Source organism: Lepidochelys kempii, chromosome 4, assembly GCF_965140285.1.
Source record: "Lepidochelys kempii isolate rLepKem1 chromosome 4, rLepKem1.hap1, whole genome shotgun sequence".
NCBI lineage: Eukaryota > Metazoa > Chordata > Testudines > Cheloniidae > Lepidochelys > Lepidochelys kempii.
The window spans coordinates 66,059,475-66,079,446 of record NC_136383.1 but is presented as its reverse complement, the minus strand read 5'-3'; the positions used below and the strand labels follow the sequence as shown (position 1 = coordinate 66,079,446).

The window sequence follows — 19,972 nt, the reverse complement described above, 5'->3', positions numbered from 1 at the left end:
GCTATGATCAAGTATAATTAAACCTCACAATGGTTTTAGGAGGTACGTATTATCACCATTTTATGGATGGATAAACTGAGGCAGAGAGAGTTTAAGTGACAGCCAACGTGGCACAAAATATTAGGGGCAGATCTAGAAGTACTATCTAAGAGTCCTGACTCTGGGTTCCCTAGTCTAACCACTAGACACACTACATTGGCAGACTCTCAGGCCCAGATCCTCGAAGGTATGTAGGTGCCTAATTCCCATTGATTTCAATAGGACTTAGGTGCCTAAATACCAAGGAGGATCTGGGCTTATTCTGAATTTATCAGTACAAGATTGAAATATTAAAAAGCCAGACTTCATTAATTAAAAAGAACAGTTCCAGCTACCAACTAATGTAAATACATTTCATACCTCCTTCACATGTTTGAATCTGACTCTCATTTTCACTAAGGCCACTGCTCTGGCAGCAAAAAGAGGCCTTAAAGTAGATATAAATTACATTTACACTTATTGCTCCCAGAGCAATGTTAGGAGGCCTTGGGTCTTATCTGCAAAAAAAAGTTGTACCATTTTCACTAAATTAGTTTAGAAATGTTCTTCATTAAATTGACACAATCCCCTTGTATGGAAACTCTTAAATTGGTTTCAGAGTGCCCCATATTGATCTGACAAGTCAGTAATGAACTGACTTAAGCTAAACTGAAATAATGCACTCTTAAACCAATTTAGGAGTATCCACATTCTCAAGAACACCATAATAATTGGCACTAGTTGGAATCCTTATAGGGCTTCTTATTAGCTGCCTCATCTGAATGAATGGGTGTGGAAATGTAATGACATCTCAAGCCTGTAGTTCTGGTTGCTCCAGAACAGGCGTGTTGGCAGGGAAACGTGCACTAGAGTTGCCTGTGTTGTAATTATCAATACCTTTCACTTCCATGCCTATCAACCCATGCAAGCATCATGCAGTGGAATTGTGTCATGGTCAGGAAGGATGGAGGAATCCTCCAGTGACAGATCACCTATGCAAGAGCTGCATGATTGGGGTTGTCAAGGAGTCCACTGAGACAGCCCTCTTTCCCCCAGCCCCTTCCCCTTCCGCAAAAGAGAATATTTGGCGAGTGAATCTGCATCATCGCAGACCCATTAGCCATGCCACACATAGCAGATGGTGATCAGTGGTATTTGCCCTCTAGCCAGGAGTGAGAAAGCCACATCCCTCCTGTGGGTGACTGAGCTGGGGTGGATGTAGCCTCCTGATTCAATGTGTGCTCTATCTTGTAGTAAAGGGGGACAGAGAAAACACACAGAAGTATCCCCTGCACCACTAATCCCAGCCTGGTATGCAGAGGAGGGGGGTCGGGGTTGAGCAACAAGCTCTCTACTCAAGGGCAGAGCTGGGCTTGGCTTAGGGTGACCAGATATCCCAATTTTACAGGGACAGTCCTGATTTTGGGGTCTTTTTCTTATATAGGCTCCTATTACCGCCCACCCTCTCTCCTGATTTTTCACATTTGCTGTCTGATCACCCTCGCTTGGCTCCCGCTACCAGGCACACACTGTCAGAGCAGAGCACCACTTGGGTTTGGCACCCTTGCTTTCATGATTTCCATGGACCCACACTAAAGCTAGCCCTACACAGCAACCTTGAGCAGTTTCCCCTAATGGGACCTTAGCACTCTGGAGTTTGCTTTGGTTTTGGGGGGTCAGGGACCGTCTCCCCGGTTTATACAGCAAGTAGCACCAAGGCCTGCGCTGTGACCCAGTACTTTTTCAATACAAAGTTTAGAAGTTTTTAAGGTCAGGCTTGACAAAGCCCCGGCTGGGATGATTTAGTTGGGGATTGGTCCTGCTTTGAGCAGGGGGTTGGACTGGATCACCTCCTGAGGTCCCTTGCAACCCTGAGATTCTATGATTCTAACGCTGTAATAAATAATAATAATCAGCTGGGTCAAACCACCGGCAAAGCTCACAGCCAGTTGCCGGGTGTTTGACGCAGCTTCCCAGCCAGACAAGACACTGCAGCCCAGGGGCGTGTACCCGGCCTGGCCCCGACCTCCCCGTCCGCTGGCGATGGCAGAGTTGCTGCTGCCTCGGCTGAAGCAGGCGGGAGCCGGCTCGGAAAAGGCGGGCGCAGCGCTGGGGAGAGCAGCAAGCGCGAGCCCAGCTGCCCAGCAATCACCGACAGGGGGCGCCGGCGGGCGGGGCGAGGCTGGCGTGGGGGCGGGCTTAAGGCCGGTCGCGGCAGGCGGGGTGGGCGTAGGCCTGGGCCGCGCCGGGGAGGCCGTGCCCGCTGCGGGAGGGGAGTCGCCCATTAATAGGGCTGGGGACGGCAGTGGGGGCGCTGCCGCCGGGGGAGCCCAGCCCGGCAGCAGGCGGAGATGGCGGTGGCGGGCGCAGCTGCGGGGCCGCAGCGGCAGCTGGATAACGTGAGCAGCGGGGCGCAGCCCGGCAGCGAGGGCGCCGCACGCGGGGGTCCCGGAGGCGTCGCGGCACGTTGCAGGGCGGCGGCGGCGGCGGGGGGGGGCGTGGCTGTGCGGTGAGCTGTGGGGGGTCCCCGGGCTCGGGGGGCAGCCCGCTCCGGCGTGCTGTGGAGCCCTAGGAAAGCCGTTCCGCAGCTGCAGGCGTGGGGGTATTCGTTACGATTCCCTGGGCCCGAAGGAGGGAGGCTCGCAGCGCGGCCCCACGTTTTAATTTTTCTGGCTGCGCCTGCCCCTTAGGGGCGTGGGCCCGTGGGCCGGGACTCTGCCCGGGAAGTCACGGAGCGGGGTCCTCTCTTGCCAGCCCTGCACAGGCTTCTCATCACGTGACATTTAGAGAGTGTCCCTCAGTTTCCCCAGCTGCACAGACCGACTAATGATTCTACTCTTGTAAAAGTGCTCTGGAGGTTTTTTTTAAAAGCAGGCGAGAAGTGCTTATAATAACAAACTAGCATCCAGCAGGTAACCTTACTGTTGCTTGTTTGCTTCACCCCCCCCCTTTTTTTTATTTATTAGTTATTTTTAAATGACTTGAGAAATCTCCCTTACAACGCGGTCCAAGAGAGTACAAGTAATTTATACCTGTCTTTTAAACAGATGTGATGGAGAACAAAAGGCGGCAGCCTGAATCTGTTTGTTTATTAGAAAACAAAACAGCTCTATTATATATACAAATATTACCAAAGTTTATTCAACAGGGGAGTCGTCTGTTTGTGGTTTTGTGTAGCTTCTCAGTTTTCAGAACAGCTATGGGCTCAAGAGGCCTGTGGGGATGGATGGGAGAGGGGAAGTCCAATAGTGAATTGAAATGCATGTGGTGGGGTGGGCCAACAGGATTGGGAGCAGCTAAAAGATAACTGTAGGTGGATCAGATGGTTTTTTGTATGAAGGAGTGGTAGTTATGTTAAACTCCAAAACTGATCAATTTAAAACTCCTTCTGAAAAGGCTTTTAGGACAGAGGCTTTTTATTTATGTTCCTGCATAATCTCTTCCTGTTGTCTTGTTTGGGCTCTGATAAGGAACGCTATTCGCTTTTTTTGTAAGCATGTAAAACACTGACTGCTATTTTGATGTATGATTGATTTTCAAACAATATCACTTGTAGATACTGTGTGTGTGTGTATACACACACACAGAGAGTAAGACACAGATACATCACAGAAGCAATTTAACTAGCAGCCTAACCCCCACCCACCCAAATTATAGGTTATCTATAGTACCAAACTTGGTTATGCTGCTTCCTTAAGAAGAATGTGGAGGAAATGGCCTGGCCATGAAACTTAAGTTCTCTATTCAATACACAGATGACTCTGACCTTAAAATATATAAACTGTTGATGTAGTACCATGCCCTTTGAGAACAGGACCCTGCCCTTCCACGATGCCAGAGCTCGAAAGGTAGAGAAATACACCCCTCTGGCTGAAAGCTTGAGAGCTAAGGGTTATCAGGTCCAGAGACACACACGCCTTGGAGCCTTAGGTGAATGGGACCCCAGTAACGAGCGAGTGCTGAGAGAATGCAGAATTGGTTAGCACTAAGCTCGGCTGATGCGGCAACTCATGGTGTTAGACGCAATCAGGTGGTCGAGGGACATCTACATAGATCACATAGGCAATGCCAGGAGGGATGAGCTGAAGTGCCAATGAAAAGCGCAGTCAGGAAAGTAACATACTTTCCCCATAGATTTTTTCTCAGTAACTGAGGATTAGATTGGTTGTCTATTTAGAAAATACAGTCTCCACTCATTGATATATATTGCTTTCCACAACCAAATCCCTGTACAGCTTTTCATGAGTGATGTACCTGAGTATTTGGATTCTAATATCTAAGCTGTATTGTTCAATCTATTCACCTAAATTTGGGTTATTGCTGATCATGTACTCTGTATTTCATATGACTTTTAAAAACTAACTTTTATATTTGTGGATAATATAAGCACTATACCAGTGGTTCTCAAACTTTTTTGTTCTGGTGACCCCTTTCACATAGCAAACCTCTGAGTGTGACACCCCCCCCTTATAAATTAAAAACACTTTTAAAAAGATATTTAAAACCATTATAAATGCTGGGTGCACAATGGGGTTTAGGGTGCAGGCTGACAGCTAGCGACCCCCCCATATAATAACCTTGTGACCCCCTGAGGGGTCCTGTCCCCCAGTTTGAGAAAGCCCGCACTATACCCAGATGTACAGATACTCTTTTCCTAACCTATGTATTATATAATTTTTTTAACATTAGCTGTAATATTTTACAATCTGTGCATTTGGCTATCCAGATGCACAGTCTGTACAAATGTAGTTAACTTCTGATTCTGGCATGGAAATGTGGCTGGAGGGTTTTGGAAGCTGGGGATCTATGATGTGTGAGTAAGTAGAATTAGTATAAAGAGATGCTTTTGTACTCTTGAAAACATAACTGCAGTAGCAAGCCACAAATGTGACTTCCCTGCATCTTTCTCCTCCTGTAGGTGCCCCCCCCTTGCTTTGATCTAAAAGGTAATCCTGGCCTCAATAAGTGAACTGCACTGTAGTGATACCTCTTCTGACCAATCACTAGTCAATTAATTCTCATGCAAGCCGGTATCTTAGAAGCTATCGGATATAGCCATTCATGTAAAAACTAAAGGTACTATGCTGACTACAGTAGCAAAGATTAATGTCTGAAAACATAGACCGGTCACGGGTTAGTGCTGGTAAGATGGGGAAGTGATACATACTTGTAGGTATTTTTGTTGTTCACATGAAACTTGAGAAATTACACCCACATCTTGTACTCAAGTCAGTTGAAGGTGAATATTCACACTTCTGATTTCATTTGTATTATAGTAACATGGGAGCATTGTGTTAGTGCTCTTATTTTGACCAGGAATGGGAGGCTTGGAGACAGGATCGTACCTGGAAAGATCTTCAAAGTTGAGTATTGGTGTCTTGCAATATAGTAAAAAGAAAAGGAGTACTAGTGGCACCTTAGACACTAACAAATTTATTTGAGCATAAGCTTTCGTGAGCTACAGCTCACTTCATCGGATGCATTCAGCGGAAAATACAGTGGGGAGATTTATATACATAGAGAACATGAAACAATGGGTGTTACCATATACACTGTAACCAGAGTGATCACTTAAGGTGAGCTATTACCAGCTGGGGAGGGACCTTTCGTATTGATTATCAAGGTGGGCAATTTCCAGCAGTTGACAAGAATGTCTGAGGAATGGTGGGGGGATAAATGTGGGGAAATAGTTTTTACTTTGTGTAATGACCCATCCACTCCCAGTCTCTATTCAAGCCTAAGTTAATTGTATCCAGTTTGCAAATGAATTCCAATTCAGCAGTCTCTCGTTGGAGTCCGTTTTTGAAGTTCTTTTGTTGAAGTATTGCCACTCTCAGGTCTGTAATCGAGTGACCAGAGAGATTGAAGTGTTCTCCAACTGGTTTTTCAATGTTATAATTCTTGACGTCTGATTTGTGTCCATTTATTCTTTTACGTAGAGACTGTCCAGTTTGGCCAATGTACATGGCAGAGGGGCATTGCTGGCACATGATGGCATATATCACATTGGTGGATGTGCAGGTGAACGAGCCTCTGATAGTGTGGCTGATGTGATTAGGCCCGATGATGGTGTCCCCTGAATAGATATGTGGACACAGTTGGCAACAGGCTTTGTTGCAAGGATAGGTTCCTGGGTTAGTGGTTCTGTTGTGTGGTTGCTGGTGAGTATTTGCTTCAGGGTGGGGGGCTGTCTGTAAGCAAGGACTGGCCTGTCTCCCAAGATCTGTGAGAGTGATGGGTCGTCCTTCAGGATAGGTTGTAGATCCTTGATGATGCATTGGAGAGGTTTTAGTTGGGGGCTGAAGGTGATGGCTAGTGACGTTCTGTTATTATCTTTGTTAGGCCTGTCCTATAGTAGGTGACTTCTGGGTACTCTCCTGGCTCTGTCAATTTCTTTCTTCACTTCAGCAGGTGGGTATTGTAGTTGTAAGAATGCTTGATAGAGATCTTGTAGGTGTTTGCCTCTGTCTGAGGGGTTGAAGACCCCTCATGTTCTCTATGTATATAAATCTCCCCACTGTATTTTCCGCTGAATGCATCCGATGAAGTAAGCTGTAGCTCACGAAAACTTATGCTCAAATAAATTTGTTAGTCTCTAAGGTGCCACTAGTACTCCTTTTCTTTTTGCGAAAACAGACTAACACAGCTGCTACTCTGAAACTTGTAATATAGTGTGGTCAATCATCATTTTTCATTGCGTTGGATAGATATGCTTCTCTGAAGGAGCAATGACTGTTTGTTCTTCACTGGTTTTCACCAGCCAGGAAATGCATAAATCAGTTCAATAGGTTGAGGCTCTAATTCTCCCCTTCCCTTCCCTTCTCTTCCCCCTCCCTCTGCCCCGGATTCTTTAGCTTCAGCATGTGTTATGGGGCCAAACTCAGTTAGGAATGCTGGGGCAGATAATACAATCTGGTTAGGATGGCATTTTCTATCCCAGTTCACTCCATATGTACTCTTCTGACCATATCAATGAGGTATGTTAACCTCTTTCTTTGTGGCTGATGCATGGGTATGGGTTGACTTAGCGAGTTGACCAAGCAATTATAGCTCTGCTTGTTGTGATTCTGCCATGTTGATTGCAGAGACTAGTTTTGCCTCCTTTAAGGCAATGATGCAGTCATGTAAGTGTCTGCACTATTGGCAGAGGAGTTCAGAGTTTTGTGTGGGGTTTTTCTTTCCTTTGCACCAATGGCTTTCTAAACCTCTTCCTCTGCACTTCATCTCCCACAGTTCATCTGTGAACCTTGGTGATTTTCTTGGTTGATGTGGAGGGTTTGGGGTGAAGGTATCTGGATTAGCTTATCGAACCTCTGCCTTATATTTAGATGAGTTGAAAACCTAGGGAGTTCTGGAGTCTTTAGGGACAGACCAGCTTTCCTTGCTTACTGTCCTGGTAGGAAGGATTTCAACACGGTCTGGATGAGATGATCAGATCAGGAGAGTGGTATGTCAGTGACCTCACCAATATTTTTAGGATGAAGATAAAAGCCAGTATATGTGTGGCTGCATGTGTAGCTCCTGAGGCTGCCTGGGAGAATCTTACGGCTTCCATGTAGGCCAGGAGATCAACTATTGAACCATTAAAACTGTATGTGATGGATGAGGTTACTGGGCCCAAGAAATCTGTGGTATTCTGGTACCATGTTGGGCTGCAGCTCCTAGTCCTTCCTGGAAGGTGATATGGCTTCCATCTGAAGCCTGTCCACCCCTAAAAGGGCTAGTTTCCTGTTATCCATTATTGCATAGCATATGCATGCACTCAAATGTCTTCTGTAGGAGAAATGGGGAAGTGGACGAGGACTTCTTCTCCATACTTTTTTGTGATGCATTCAGAAGTGTGCTGGGGGGACTAGCTGTAGGGTTGGAGACATGTCTCAGTATTGTGAGAGAGTCCAGGTGCTTCATCCAAAATCATAGCCTTGGTTGTGCTGGTTTTGTTGACTGCTGACCTTACAGTCAGTAGTAAGACCCAGGTGGTCACTTTCTTCTTATCTATTTAAGGATGTTGCTGATTGAGCAATTGGCTACAGATGCCTAGCTTTAAGATTTATCCTACTGTGGTGTTCTAAGGGGAATAACATCAGAATCTACTGGTGGGGAGGGGAAGAATTTTGGAAGGAGTAACGTAATAGGATTCTAGATTCTTTTAATGGTGCTGGTGTCCTAGTTCTGTAGATCCTGAAGTTCTGGCAGTGTTGTGTTTATGGTCCAGAAGACCTGCATAATGGCTCTTAAACAGACACAACTGATGTAGGGTTGTGGTAGAAATTTCTTCTCTTTTTACCTTCTTAGTCTTCATCAACTGGCACTTCTAATTCCCATTCCTGTGTGGGCTGCTGTTGAAAGGAGGCTGAGGGGGCCAGGTGGCAGTAGGAGTGGGTAGCCAGCAAGGTAGGATTAGCCCTTGAAATAGTCTAGATGCTAGAGTTGTATATAATCATAGGACTAATGTGATATTTCACTTCATATTCTTTATGAAAATATGCTTATAATATGAATGTGACATGACTGAGGTACACAAGATGGCTCGTGAGATTTCGTTGGAAAGGTTATGATTTACTGAATGTGATTATCAAATTTGTATGCCTGTATCATTTCTGTATCTGTATTTCAAATGTTAGTTTGAGTATCCCCCCCCTCCCCCCACCAGCCCTTCAGGTACAACAATGGAAAAGCCAGACAGGGCTAATAGGCCATTAGCAGAGACAATGGACTGTAAAAGAGTTTACCTAGTCTTCCTTTGGACACTCCAGACAGTCTACGAATAATAAGAATAAGGAATACTTGTGGCATCTTGTTCTTTTTGCTGGTACAGATTAACACAGCTACCACTCTGAAACCTACGAGTAATGGCTGCCACAGCCCTACAGAGACATGGGTCTGAATCACCTGGTACTGGACCCACCCCTCGGAGTGCCATGTTCTTCCACTGGGAGACAAAGGGTTCCTGCCATACACGAGCTATATAATGCAGGGGAGTGACATCATCCAGGTTATCTCCTCTGTCTTCCCACCCAAAGAGATGCTGAAAAACACCTGGAAGCAAGAACTGAACTGGAGGGAGAAGGGTTGAGCCCAAGATGGAAGGGTGTCTAGCTTGTGAATAATAATACCTGAGGTCTCCAGCTGGAGACCAGTGCAGCTGCCTTTTCAAGACTTTCTTTAATCTGCCTGCAACAATATCTAGGATGACAAATTACTATTTGTAACCAATTTCTTTAGGGAAACAAGCTTAGTTTGCATGTTTGGTTTTATTTGCTTACTAATCTGCTTTGTTCTGTTTGTGGTCTTTTTAACTACTTAATCTACCTTTTGTAGTTAATAAACTTGTTTCTTGTTTATAATATAACCCAGTTTATGTAATTTCTAACTGACAGGGCAAGAAGTTGTACACATCTCTCTCCACATTGAGGAAGAGGACAGATTTTTTTTATGAGCTTGTGCTGTGCAGGTTTTTCCTATACAGCACAAGACAGTAATATTTTGGGTTTATCTCCCAAAAGGGGTGTGCACGTGAGTGCTGGGGGGTGCAGGAGGGAGTCCTCTTACACAGAGATGACTTCAGTCTGTGTCTGCAGTGGGGTGTAGCCCTACCTGTGTGTGTGCTGCAAGAGGCTGGACAGCCTAATTCAGCAAAGCAGGGAGAGGGAACCCAGGCTGGTTGTGCAGGAGAGGCTCAGTGAAATCCCAGTACATCAGGTGGCATCCCGGAAAGGGGTCAAACCCCTCACAACTATAACCAAATTTAAGGAACGGTTATCTTCTACCTGTGAATTTACTTACTAGTAGGCCTGGCAGAACTGGGTTTATTTGTGTTTAATGTTTAAAAATATAAGCACTTTTTTTTTATTTTTCTCAATTTATTCAGTTGCATGAAATCTTGGGAATTATGGGGTTCAGACAATTATTTAACAGATGTTGAGAGTTGAAAAATTAAACCTTTTGACATGTTAATTTAACCATTACAAATATACAAAGTAAATATCTTTAAATCAAACTGTCCTCAGGCAAAAATAAAAATGTTGCTTATCTGTAAATTTTAATTATCAATGGAAACACTTTCTTGGCTTTTGTGTGTACAATGAACTACCAACATCTTTTGTGTATACATCTACCAACATCTATGTTTACTGATAATCTAATTCTTTGTATCCAATGTGTTAGGAACCCTTCTATAGGCAACACCAGTGGTTTAACCAAACTGGTGCATGAGCACTCTTAACTTCAATTTAAATGGCTTATTTTAGGTTGGATTAAACATGTTTGTAACAGGGTCAAGATGAAACAAAATAAACCTGGTATAAATCAAAATAAGCGTGCACACTGCCTCTTGTACTAGTTTTTGTATAAAAATAAAACTGGAAATAGTGCAACTCTGGGTAAACAAGCCCCAAATTGTTGTAAAACTCAAAGTTAGTCTGACTCCTAATATCTCAAACCTGATTAATGGACAAACCTCAATGGGTTGTATAGGTTCCTGAAAATAAATATTCTGTAAATTCTCCTAAATGTGTGTGCAGCATAAGAAGATTAATTTCAGGTAGTCTGGAGTACAATTAATTGAGTAAATTCAACTTTTTTAATGTCTTGGGTAACTCCTCCTAATCAAGATTAGGAGGAAAGGGACTATTAAATTTTCTCTAAAAGTGAAAAAATACATGGCTGCAAGTGCATGGCTAGTAACTTCCACCAGTTCAGTTTTGGCTTTCTTGAAAACTTGGCAGCAAACATTTTAATTTAAACCATTCTAACATCTTATAGTGAACAGCTTACTATAGGTTGTCATAATTTCAAAACTAAGCTTTAGTATTTAAAATAAAGCTATAATTTAAATTTTTAGAAATGGCTTTTTATCTACCCTATTTCAAGGGGTTAAACTTAAAAGCACTACATGAGAACCTCTAACTGCTAGCTAGCCCATGCATAGAAGTACTTAATTGAAAACATTTGTATTTGAAATTCTAAAAGCAGTATTGAGCAGAAATTGGGGGGTGGCAAGTGGAGTAGGAAACTTTCCCTGGCAAGGAGAGAACCGAATCAATCGTAGCATCTACAGACACTACGGCCATGTCCGTACCGGCGGAAGCCCTAGTGTAATAATGTTGGTTAGTGGGGTCTGACGCTTCCATATCTGCACAAGCCCTAATGTAAATGTAGCTGTAGCGGAAAAGTGCTTTTGCTGGTAGTATAGCTACATCTAACTTTGCTTGGGCTACTGGTATAAGGTATATTGGCAAAAGCCTTTTGCCAGTATAAACTGCTTCTACATGAATAGGGTTTTCCAGTATAGACCTGGCCTATGATTTTTCTCTTGGTATATGTTGACTTGCACATACTTAAATGCATCGGTACCTTCTGAAGACAAGGCCCAAAAGAAGGATTCTCCTGCAGTAGGCCTTTTTGGGCTCAGGACCCATTTTGAAAACCTTGGTGGCTACCCAGAGCCCTCCGACAGGAGAACTGGGGTGGGAGGGGGTGCAGAGCTAAGATTCCAGCCAGATGTTAACAGATGGGGGAACCCCCTCCACTAACAAGTGGGTCTGGGTGGTGAGTTGAGACCTCCCCCATGGGATGCAGGGAGCTGTGTATTTTGGGGGAGAAAGTAAGGGTTGGGACAGAAGGGGCTGGGGTGCAGTGGGGGAAGATCTAGAGGCTGGGAGTCGCCAAGCTGGAGTGGGGGGTAGGGCAAGTTATATGGAAGATGGGGGTGTTGCATGGCTAAGTGTGGGGTTGTGGTGTTGGTACATCAGGGGGACAGTTATTACCAGAAATGTTACCTGCAAATGAAAGCAGGAGACTACTCTTCCCCATACCTGTGGAAAGAAGGGGCAGGTTAGGGGGAGTAGCCAGGGCCCCCAAAATCCTGACCCACACCCCACCATCCAAAGCTGCCACATGTAATGCAAACAGATCTACCACTTCCCCCTTGGCTCCTGTCCTGGGGCTTCCCACTGTGGGCTCTGGGACCTCTTGAGTTGCAGCACAACTCATGTTTGGCCCAACTGCCCCATCATGACAACAGGGGGCTGGCCAGGCCCAATTTGTGAGAGTGGTGTTACAACTGGGTGCACTGGATAACAATGCTACTTATGCAAGGTTGGCCCCTCCATCCTCATGATGGAGAGGCAGCTGGCCCATACTTGAGCAGTGATGCAAACCTGTGCACCAGGCTGCAGTGCCTATAGCGGGGACCTGGAGCCCAACCAGCCCCAACACCTTTTACCTCCTTTTTAATGACCCAATTTTGTGTGGAATTGGAACCCAGCTGTAGGCTCTAACAGCAACATACATGAGCCATAAAACCCTTTTGCTCATCGGGGCAGAATTCCCCTTGCAACCCTGGAGCAGGGGTCAGGAGGGAAGTTTTCTGTTACTGGAGGCTTGGCCAGATTCAATTTTAAATAGTCATCACAGGTTAATTTCACCTGGCATGCTGAAACTGAGGGGAGGGGGAGAAAGGGGGTGCCTTGGTAACAGCTGACCAAGCACTGCCTCCCCCACACCTTGTATCTGGTGTTACTAGCCACCCAGGGAACCCTCTGCAGGCCTGTTATCACAGCTCCACCTGCTGGCTGGGTGAGCAGGGGCCATTCCTGGGCAGGAGCTTTTCAGCAGTGGGGTCGTCTCCGTCACAGGTAGGAGTCTGTCATCCTCATGGCTCTGGCTAGGGATCTGCTCTGTCCTGTCAAGACTGCAGCATTTCTTGTGCCTGCGGGGATCTAGTGTCTCCAGCTGTGTGTAGAGCATAGCGCTGCTGCAAAAAGGTATTAAAATAGATACAAATCAGGGGTGGGGGAAGGCTAAAAATAACTGATATTAACCATCAGATTTACAAAAACAAATTCTGCCAAGCCTAGGTAATAGGGTTTCTCTGTTGCTATGGCCTGTAGAGCAGCCCCCAGGCAGCCTGGGACTGCTATCCAGTAGGGCAGTCAAGATTCTTTGTGTTAGGAGCATCCTAGAATTGGAAAGGGGCTTGCATCTCTGCACCCTCCTTCCCTAAGACTCCTCCTTTCTGTGAACCTGCAGGTGCAGCCTAGAATCTCTGCTTTTATTCTTTTGCATTTAGCATGGCTTACAACAAAGTGAATCAGTAAAACTAATATAGACAAGACCTTGAGTCTCTTTACAGGTGACCTTATCCCTAGAAGACCAGACTTCCTGGTTCTTCAAAGGTAAAAAAAAGCTGGAAAACTGTCATCTTAACCAAAAAAAAAAAAAAGCCACAGATACTCAAAGTACTAAAAAGGCATGTTCCTAACCATGTTGGTTTCTATGAAGAATCTTTACAGTTTCTCCTTAAAATACATTGCTAGTTCTTTATAGCTGCAAAGAATCTCTTGAATATGAAATATTATGGTGTATCCAGCTTCCTCAAGTGGAAGAAGAACTAAATTTGAGAGAGAGATCTGCTTATTTTCCCTGATGTGGCTGTCTATATCACTGTTGCTTGCCATCGCTTTGAGTTGTAAAGTGGCTGGAGGGATTGATCTCACTGACTTAGATTTAAAAAAACAGGTAATGTATCTTCAATCTGGTTGAGGCTCCATACATCTAATCTGAATTTATAATTGTTCAGTGTTACATTTCAATTGCTGATTTTTAATCAGTTTACAATCTGTAAAGCAGGGAACATTGATTTAAATAAGTGACTTAAATCTTGTTACAGCTGCTACTCTGAGTTAGTTTGTATCTGCAAAAAGAACAGGAGTACTTGTGGCACCTTGGAAACTAACAAATTTATTAGAGCCTAAACAGATTAATTCTCGTTTGGTATAATCATTAAAACTCATCAACTTGCAACTAAGAGTAGCCTTTACTCTAAATTTGATACTTCTTGCTAAGTAGAAGGATAAGCTATATAACGGTTTAACTTACGGTGCATTTATATATAGTGTAACACACTTAGACTACTTTTTTACTTTTTAATGTTAAATGGTAAATGACATTCCTTATTTACTAGATTTTTTTTTTTTTTTTTTTTTTTTACTTTGAATTTGTCAAGCTACATTTAAATGGCGATCAGAATCCAATGAAACACGCACAAACAGCATTTTAAAACTTGTAGAACACAAGAATGGCCATACTGGGTCAGACCAATGGGTCCAGCTAGCCCAGTATCTTGTCTCTGACAGTGGCAAATCTGATTGACTTCCTGTTTTGTGTAATGGTAATCTGAAAACTGATTCAGCACATCCATATTAACTGTGCTGAATCTTGTTTGCTCCACATCCCTAAAATGCACAGGGTGGAACTAGTATGGAACTCTGAAGGGGTGCTGGTGCCCTGAAGGGACGGGGGGGGGGGGGGAAGACAAGCTGAATAGTTCCAGCTAATCTGTGTCCACACTGGAACTAGAATAGTTGTGGCTGAAATGGTTCAGACTGTTGGCACTATTGGCCCTATTGAAGCATAGTATACTGGAGATGGTGAGATTTTGGGGAATCTACCTGTAAAATGTAGGAATTCTGCATGAGATTTTGAACTGTTTTGAACTCAGATTTTGGCCATACTAGACTCCATTTTGGATATGGGTCTCAAGCAGTCTGGAGTGGCTCATGAGTGTGAGTACCAACCTCATGGTATACTGCTAAGAAGAAAGGCACAGACACCAAGCTGAGATTTCACTAATCATGTATCAAGTGTGACTTCTGAAAGCATTATAACAGCCTTAACATGGAATCACAGACAATCCCTTTGGGTATTCTGATCTATTTTGCCACCCAGAGAAGCCTGTCTTTGATAGATGGTCCCTAAATCACAACAATATTCAGGTTACTCCTAGTCCCAAAGGACTATTCGCTTACCCCAGGTCAAGTGCACCTTTTATCTCTCACCAAAGACAATGCTTGTAGCCAATCCTATAATTAAAGATCTTTTAACTGGGAAAAAGAAATGAGTTATTTATAAGGTTTAAAGCAGGTGAACATACATGCACATACAGATGAGTTGGTCTTAGGCTTCAAAAAGTAATAGAAGCTGCTGTATGTCCTTCAGGTCTAACCCTAGCTAAACAACTGGGGATCCCTTGTTTATGCTTAGAAATCTTGTCCATGCCCTGAATTCCAAGCAGGACAGGGATTTTTATTCCCTTCCCGCAGAGCTCAAGATGATGGGATGAATGTTTATCTCGTCTTTATTGGTATTGAGGGAGAAATCAATGATGTCTTTTGTCCATTGATGTGCCACAATGGCTTGTCTGATGTTTACAGGCTTTCTTTTGTTGGGCAGGAGATGACACCTCTTGTGGTAAACTAGTATTTCCCACTTGGTAGTTCTTTCCTCACTGTGAATGTATAGTTTTAGAGCAAACACTTATATGTTATAAAGGTAAATATTTGGTACAGAGGTTTATAAGCAAGCTTAATACATGCAGCATCCTACAAGCATTCCCTAAAAACTAGGGCAACCATATTTCCCTATGCTGAATACATGGCACCTAGTAAAATTACTTGTATTTGGGCAACTTCAGTGGCAATCAATCAGAACTATGCAGTACAAACTTTCAAATTAACATCAAGGTGACTGAGCCCCAGTTAAAAAGGATCCAACTACACAGTATTTCTTTTTATTTAGCTTCTTATCTTTAAGGCTTTAGGCTCACAGGGGGAGGACATGGACGGGGACTCTCTCTCTCCCTACCTACCTACCTCGCTTACACAGGGGGAGGTGACTGACCCTCCCTGCCAAGCACTCCACTCTCCATGCCTGGGCCCCCTGGATGCCGTGCCTTCCTGAGGCAACGCATGTGGGGGTATGCAGGTATGCCTGCTCCCCCCACCCCAATTTCTGACAGGGTTTACACCAGAATGTGGCCAGCAGCAGCAGCCTTTCAACATTGCAGGAGGGAAGGTACCCCTGCTTCCAGCTGCAGAGGGGCAAGGGATGACCTGGCCTGTGTCTTTGCAGAGCTCTTCTCTTCTCTTCTCCTCCCCTGCCACCCCTCCAGCTGTGCAGGCAGGAAGAGACAAGCCGCTGCACCCACTGATAGCCAAGCTCCCTGCCCCAGCTCTCCTCCTCCTCCCCTGAGCGCGCCATGTCCCTGCTTCTCCTCCCAGGTTTGCTGCCACAAAACAGCTGTTTTGCAGTGTAACAAGCTGAGGGAGGTGGGGGGAGGAGCGGAAATGCAGTGGGCTCAGGGGAGAGGTGGGGAAGGGGCGGGGATTTGGGGAAGGAGTCCAATGGGGCAGGAAGGGGGCAGAGTTGGGGTTGGGACTTCGGGGCAGGACAGGGCTGGAAGAGGTGGAGTTGGGGGCGGGTAGGTGCCAGCATCCACCAGCGCCAGGAGAAGTTGGCGCCTATGATTGCAGGGGCTTCAGTGAACCAGGCCAGAGAGGTAGCTCAGTAGAGGGGGAGCAGCCCCATGCTCCCAGGGGGGAGTGGGTGAAGAGGGTGCTAAGCCCCTGCCCCGGGGCTGGCTGCTGTGGAGCCTGCAGGTTCAGGGCAGGAACAGGCTGGAAATTACTTTGCCCCAACAGCGCCCCTCCCCCCCCGCCCCCCTTGACACATACACACTCCAGAGTTTAGCTGATGGGCAGAGAGCCTACCCCATGCCAGCACTGTGTGAGGCTTTGACACACGTGGGGCTCTGCTCCTCCTGGCCAGTCCCCTGGGCCAGAGGGTCTTGGGCTTTCCCTGGGGGCCAGCCCAGCCAGATGCAGAGGGGGAAGGAAGGAGCCTCCTGGTGAGCCAAGCACTCCGAGCAGGGGTGGTTCTCTGCACGGCACTGGGAATGAGACGTGCACTGCTGGGGGTGATATGGAGGAGCAGCAGCGTTCGGGAGGAGGGGTGAAGGGGCAAAGCATAGAGAGAGAGGATAGCAGGAGGGGGGGCACATAAAGAACCAGTGGGTCGAGTATAGGTGACATGTAACAGGCCACTGCCTGGTGCCTGCTGGCACTCAGTAGCTATCGTGGCTCAGTGTGCAGCCAGTGCTGGCCAAAAACAGGATGGGGAGCAGGGCCCTGCTGGATGAGAGCTGGCATACAGTGGGAGCTGCACTGATTGGACTAGCGGGGGGGGGAGCAGCCAACCCCATCTGCTGCATCTTTACCCCATCACCAACCTTGCACCCCGCCATCGTCTGCCACCCACTCACTCACTACTGGTGGGTGAGCAGCTGGTGAGCAAGGATCTGGCCTGCAGTAGGACTTGCTGGTACTGATGGGGGGGACGGACAGAAAATACAGGACAATTTGCCAGTTTAAGAAAGTCGGAACCCCTGCAGGAGGACTTTAATACAGGACTCCCCCCCCCTTTAAAAATGGGACATCTGGTCACCCTGATAAAGACTAAACACATTCTTAACTCTAATATCTATTTTACCAATACTAACACACAGGGGAGCCAGACAGGCCTCCAGCTAGGCATTTGTCAGTGTTCATTTGAAGCCTAGGGGCCTTGGCATGAGCTGATGTCTGGTCTGGCAGCATCACTATTGGTTTCTTTACTTTTGTCCTGTTGAACTAGATTTCCAAAGGCTAGTGGAAAAGGGATAACGAGAGAGGAGTTGATTTAAATGTATTGCCACTGAAATATAATTTGTTGGCCAAAATTTCTCTCCCCCAATAAACCAGTTCTCCTGGTTCAGAGCCAACTTGCTTAGCAACAGTCACCTGGTAAGCAGTAGGGTCACCTGGTCTGTCTGGGATCACCTGTGGAGGCTGACCAGGGACTTGTTTGTAAGGGGCAGAAGCTACTCTATTTAGTCAAAAGCCATTTTTTACCAGTTTGAGACGAGGGAAACAGCGGCAGGGAGAGGGGGACCCTGCCTGAACCGTCTCCCAAAGGGAAGGATGAGCTAGTCAGAGGAAATGTATGTAGGGTTTATTTTGTAGAGACCTGTATCTTTCTCATGCTGTTAAAGAGCAATGCTGTGTTCAAGTCTGTATATGCTACATCTACTGTGTTTCCTCCTGAGAAACTTAAACTGTAACTTAGAAGGCTCTCGCCTTCGATAGGAGTCTGGGATAATGGTTATTTAAGTTACTGAGGTACCTTGAGGGGGTTCAGCGCTGGACCTGGGGGCCAGTGCTTAGGGCCTCACTTCCATCAAGGGTAACAGATTGAGAGTGGTGTCTAGGAAATGTGCCAGAGAGAGCTGGGGAGGAAGCAGTGCTGCAGCCCACTGAAATCTAGGGAAGCTTAAAAGATGCAGGGATCGAGAAGTGGGATTCCCCTCACAGCTGTCTGGTTGATAACAGTCATAGGGACCAGATCTGTGACCTTTTCAAGCATGCCACATCTGAAGTATTACATGTGGCCACAATGTTTTACAGTTCTAATCTAGAGGGAATAGATAATATTTAACATAACAGACTTCTAGCGTGGACAAGGCATGACATTCTATTAACTTGTCATAGGATAATCATGCTAAAATACAAATTCTAACCTCATCCAAAGTAGACATGCTTAGTATATGGCAGCAGGCTACTTCGCTTTTCACTATTCCCTGAGCTGAAAGCAGTCGCGTTACCTCTTGTGTTTGTAGTTCTTTTTCATGGTTGAGATTTCAGTGTGGTTGAAGAGGTGTTCCACTTCCTTTAAATGTGGAGGTGTCAGAAATCTCAGTGATACTCAAATGTTTGAAAAGTATTTTGAAGACTAAAGCCTATCAATAGGAGTACAGCCATTCTAGAAATGGCCAAATGGTATGATCTCTGTTCTTAATGACCTTAATGATTAATTTGTTAAATAACTTTCTGGGAGAACACTGAATTAAGTAATAGCTGCTTGAAATTTTGTGGTACGAGAAGATGGCCTGCCTTGGAAACACCCATTGTAAGAGTAATGTGGGAAAATTAATCTGAAACTCATGATTAAATTTCAGGGTTCCTTGGAGATAACGCAGAGCACAGAAGATGATCCTCTACTTGATGCACCACTTCTTCCACCTCATGCATTACATTCCCAACTGAGACCGAGATTCCATGCTATTCCTACAGTCTTGATTGCCAACTTTCTGTTGCTTATACATGTAAGTTTTGGGAAGAATCATCATTTTTTTTTTTTAATTTATTAGCTTGGCTATGAGCAAATAATGGGAAATTCTGGTTCTCCAGCTGTGATGTATTGGATCTAAAGCCGGGATTGTGGGGACAGCGAGAAATAACTTGTGTTGCATACTCCTCTTGCCTTGTATCTTAAACATTCCATCCCAACACTGCAAACTTTCCACTCACATGGATATGGCAGGTAATCTTTAATCTAGTCCAATAAGAAGTCACTTGGTTTTAGTGAATTGGATAATGTCAGTGCTACAAAATGACATTTAAATTAGGATGTTGCCTCAGGACCAAGAAAACGTTCCTGTACTTAAACTTGTGTAGAGTTGATTTAAAAGATTTAGTAATTCATATTAAACACTAATCCAATCTACATTTTTGACTTGCTTCTTCACTACTTCTAGTAAATTTAGCCTTGTCTGTACTCAGCTGGTGCCTGGTAAAGATTCCTGAGTTGTCCTAGCCCACCTTCCATCTGCTCAGGTTAGGAAAAAAGTCTTAGGCCTCCTATGTAAGGAAACTTGGACTGATGTAACTGCATCAGTGTGTTTAACAGAATTTGGGTAGCTCTAATGTGGACAGTGCATTAATGTCACATCTGTAGCGCTCCTTCCTTTTTTTGTTTTAAAGGCTCAGTCTACATACAAACTGTATCAACTAAACCAGTTTCCTAAAATGGACTTCACTAGATTTGAGCAACCCCCTTGTGTGGAGACTCTTAAACCAATGTAAGAGTGCATAATATCAATTTAGAAATCAATGTAGTTGGTGTAACTTCTGTATGTAGACAAACCCTAAACTCACTGCATGTTGGTAATTAGAAACATTTAAAATATGGCTTCTGTCTGTCAAGCTTTAGCTAGTGTTCTCAAGCACAGCTCCATCTGAATTTTTCTCACCATCCCTTTCTCACACCGCCCAGATAGTCATCACTTGGGACAGAGGTC

General features: G+C 45.1%; 1 protein-coding gene across 1 annotated transcript in view; it reads left to right on the top strand.

The window, feature by feature from the left end:
* Positions 1-2,236: 2,236 nt before the first annotated feature.
* Positions 2,237-19,972, top strand: part of TMEM192 (transmembrane protein 192) — a 39,055-nt gene continuing 21,319 nt past the window's right edge. The window contains exons 1-2 of the mRNA XM_073341536.2: positions 2,237-2,417; positions 18,851-18,997. Of these exons, the coding sequence (XP_073197637.1) occupies positions 2,370-2,417; positions 18,851-18,997 (195 nt within the window). The 5' untranslated portion in view covers positions 2,237-2,369. The remainder of the gene's footprint in view (positions 2,418-18,850; positions 18,998-19,972) is intronic.